This window comes from Priapulus caudatus, unplaced genomic scaffold (assembly GCF_000485595.1).
Source record: "Priapulus caudatus unplaced genomic scaffold, Priapulus_caudatus-5.0.1 Scaffold338, whole genome shotgun sequence".
Taxonomy (NCBI): Eukaryota; Metazoa; Priapulida; class Priapulimorpha; order Priapulimorphida; family Priapulidae; genus Priapulus; species Priapulus caudatus.
This window is the reverse complement of record NW_014577399.1, coordinates 221,962-225,593: the sequence shown is the minus strand read 5'-3', so window position 1 is coordinate 225,593 and position 3,632 is coordinate 221,962. Positions and strand designations below refer to the sequence as shown.

Below are 3,632 nucleotides of genomic sequence, written 5' to 3'. Positions count from 1 at the left end.
GAGAGAGAGAGAGAGAGAGAGAGAGAGAGAGAGAGAGAGAGAGAGAGAGAGAGGGAAGAGATGGGAGAGACAGCGAGAATGAGAGCACGCAAGTAAGTGACATCCGAGGGTGAACTTGCATACATCAAAATACGATGACCCCTTCTTCTGGTCCTTTGGTGACACGGGTGCTCCCGTTGGTGCATGTCTGCCGTGGGTATACACGCTAGCAGGAGCTGTGCTGTTAAAAGGTCCATGGTTGCTAGAGCCAGGGTCAATGTGAAGATGGTCAAGATTGCGACCTTCTCTCGGGACAGGTCCGCTCCTAGATAGACTTGGAAGATTTTCCAGAGATCGGTTACGGTCGAAGTACGACATCGTCTGCAAGCGAAACGCGTTTTTTCCGCCGGAATTGTAATTTTAGCTGAATTTCACTACAAGCGAGAATTGTCAATTGTAGAGAGAAAGGGGGGCGGAAGATGTTGCTGCAAACGTCATGGTATTTCTCCGCTCTAGTGGAAGATAGTGGCATGTGTGTGTGAGAAAATGATGAGTGAATATCTATCAGGGTGCCATGTTTCTAGCTGTATATGTATGGATTCCGTTCTGACAGTATAGCCAACGCAAAACTTTTCCGTAACGTTGATGGAATGTTGTAGATATAATAAATTGTGCCCTAGCAATTTTTATAATCTGACGCTCTTCTAGGAATGTTGTACTTTGGTTATATCGTTAATAAGGTTCTAGCAATATTCCATGAACGTGGTACACTGGCGTTGCAGTCATAGGGTGTCAACTGTCGAAAGTATTCGAAATCAGCAAGCGTGATAGCCTATATATGGAAGTTTAGTTGCCACATAGATTACATACATGTATATTCACATACATAGATTGATACATTGATACAATGATAAATACAGTTCTGTACTGTACAAATACTGTACAATAATACAGATTGATGCATAGATATAATGATTGTGATAAGGTATTTGTATCGCTTCACAATTTCCAGTATTTTGAGGGACGCTGTTATTTTACGAATTACAATTTAGTATTTATTACATTAATTAAATTTACGTTGTAAGACATCAAATCACTAATATTTGTAATATTTACCTTACCAGTAAAGCTGTGTCCTGTGTGAGTAATATCCTGCACTACTATTCACTCACAATTCACCAGTGCACATAATTTCACGCGGCGATATCATACAAACTGCCTTACGTCACATGCGTCTAAACAGAGGAATTGCTCCGACCTGTGATTGGAGGATAAAAATAGAATTCGTGATGTTTCGTTTCACCGGTCATAGCCGCGCGTGTATATTTGCTAATTAATTAGACTAATCGTGCTTCAATACTCAAAATTCACAGAGATTAAGGCTAAGACATGTGTCTATAATAGCTAGAATTTTTAGAAATGTAACTCAAATCGTTCGCTCTATATGATAGTTATAGTACACGTTCCTACCGGTCATAGCATAATATTAATAGCATATGCGGCGGGAGTGGGCGGGGTCTATTTTCATCCTCCAATCACAGGTCGGAGCAATTCCTCTGTTTAGACGCATGTCTTACGTCGACGACTATATATGTACATAATATCTATATATATATACAGTTAGGACACATATGTTATATTTTGTATGACGTAATCATGCTGTAGTACGATAGGTAGTACTATACTACTACTACTACTATGCTGCCTCTCTTACCGATGACTGCCGTGTATTGCCAGGCTCTCTCTCACTCGCAGGTACCCGCGCTAAATCGATCCACAAGCAAAATGTCGATGGAAGAACACACCTGTCGCTTCTATATAGGTGTAGGGATGCAGCCATATATTGATTGCATGTGTGTGTGTGTGTGGGTGGGGGGTAGGAGAGTAACCTGTATACATCCCTACAGTACGCTAATGAATGAAGGACGCTCTGTGGCTGTCGTCACAATGATGACGTTGTCATTGTTAAGAGCAAACTACGGGAGTCATACCTAGTGCTGTGAAACTATCTCTGCTATTGGTATGTAGATAGGTTGGCGCTAATGTCTAGATATGTACTAAAAATGTCATCACTTAGGAGCGTGTATTTAGGATAATTCGCAAATAGCGACTAAATAAATATTTAATAACATGAAAGCATTACTCTATATTAGTTTCTAGCTGCGTAGTCGCGTTCCTGAAGGAGTGCATGCAGCTACGCTGAAAAATAACCAGTAGGCGTCGTACGTATGCTACAGTTTATAAACCAGATTTTATATCCTTTGATTCATCGAGCTCACCCCCAAAGGTCCATCTAATCTCAAAGTCGAGATGTTAGGATTGCGTGTACACTAGCTAATTATTTTACGATGAACATAATTATGCGTACATATTTGCTGTATACATACCTGTATATATATATATATATTGCATAGATATGTATACTTTATATTTGCGTATGGTGAAAGAAAGATATTAGTAGACCAGTAAATCGTTACTTGGATTTTTTGCGTTATTTTCAGAATAGCGCCAGATTATGCAAATTTCTAGGGCGCAATTTATTGATCTAAGAAGCCAGCTGCGGTTTGTTGTTCAGCTCTCTGGTCTTCGGACTGATGGGTGTGATGTATACGAATCCCAGCCTGGTCACAGGTGTGCATTGTGTCCCTCAGTAATTAACTCATTTACCCTGATTATAGCACCAGCTACGAGGAGCAGAAATAATGAAAGATAGACACGAGTATTATAGCATAGACGTGAATTGCTCTGAATTTGTAGTAATGTGGACGAAAAGGGTTAAATGGACTTTTTAATATCGTAGATATAGTTTAGATATAGTATAGATATAGAAATCGCATATCTTATCGCATTTAAATTATTTCTCCCGAGAGATGGCGCAACCGTGTCATTGTGTAAAAGATATTTGCGCACAATCACACAGCTTCACTTCCACGTGCCCCCGCACGCGTGATTTTTGCACCCGGCAGTTAGTGCGATATTATATGACTACTAGGCACTTAGGATATGACTACTAGGCACTTAGGATATGACTACTAGGCACTTAAAAAAAAAAAAACCCTAACCCTAACCTAACCTAAACCCTAAACCTAACCCTAACCCTAACCCTAAAAAAAAGAAGGTCAATCAAGAACATAGGGCTCTAGTGAGCGCTGCAATTGGTTGATACAAATCACGTGCCTCAAACTCATGTTTTATGGTGCATTCACTGCATTGTGACCCTAACCCTAACCCTAACCCTAACCCAAACCATATTTTAAAAAATATATAAAAAAAATCAATTTTTAATTGTTGTTATTAAAATGTTGTAAATAAATCATGTAAATATTTGCGTTAATTGGAAAAAAATTGTTAAACGGATAAAGATAGAAAAATACAGAAAACAGGAAAAGAATTAAAAAACGGATGGGATTCCGCCTTCTTCAGGGGATTTCTTTCAGCCTTGAATTGCGTCCTGTACTCGCTAGGCTATTGAGGCATATTGGAATTATGAATTTTGGATGTGCTATGAATATAACGACACTGTGACGTCATTGAGCGACGAAACAAGCTCAACCAATAGCAGCGCTCACTAGAGCCCTATGTTCTTGATTGACCTAGGGGAAAAATCACGCTTACCGGGCGCACCGATTATCGGCACGACATCTGCAGTGATG

At 39.7% G+C, this 3,632-nt stretch overlaps 1 protein-coding gene across 1 annotated transcript in view; it reads right to left on the bottom strand.

The window, feature by feature from the left end:
* Nucleotides 1-1,200, bottom strand: part of LOC106809214 (coiled-coil domain-containing protein 170-like) — a 9,997-nt gene extending 8,797 nt beyond the window's left edge. Inside the window, exons 1-2 of the mRNA XM_014812211.1 lie at nucleotides 1,096-1,200; nucleotides 124-360 (exon numbers count right to left, since the gene is read on the bottom strand). Coding sequence (XP_014667697.1) covers nucleotides 124-357 — 234 coding nt within the window. The 5' untranslated portion in view covers nucleotides 358-360; nucleotides 1,096-1,200. The remainder of the gene's footprint in view (nucleotides 1-123; nucleotides 361-1,095) is intronic.
* Between the last annotated feature and the right edge of the window lie 2,432 nt (nucleotides 1,201-3,632).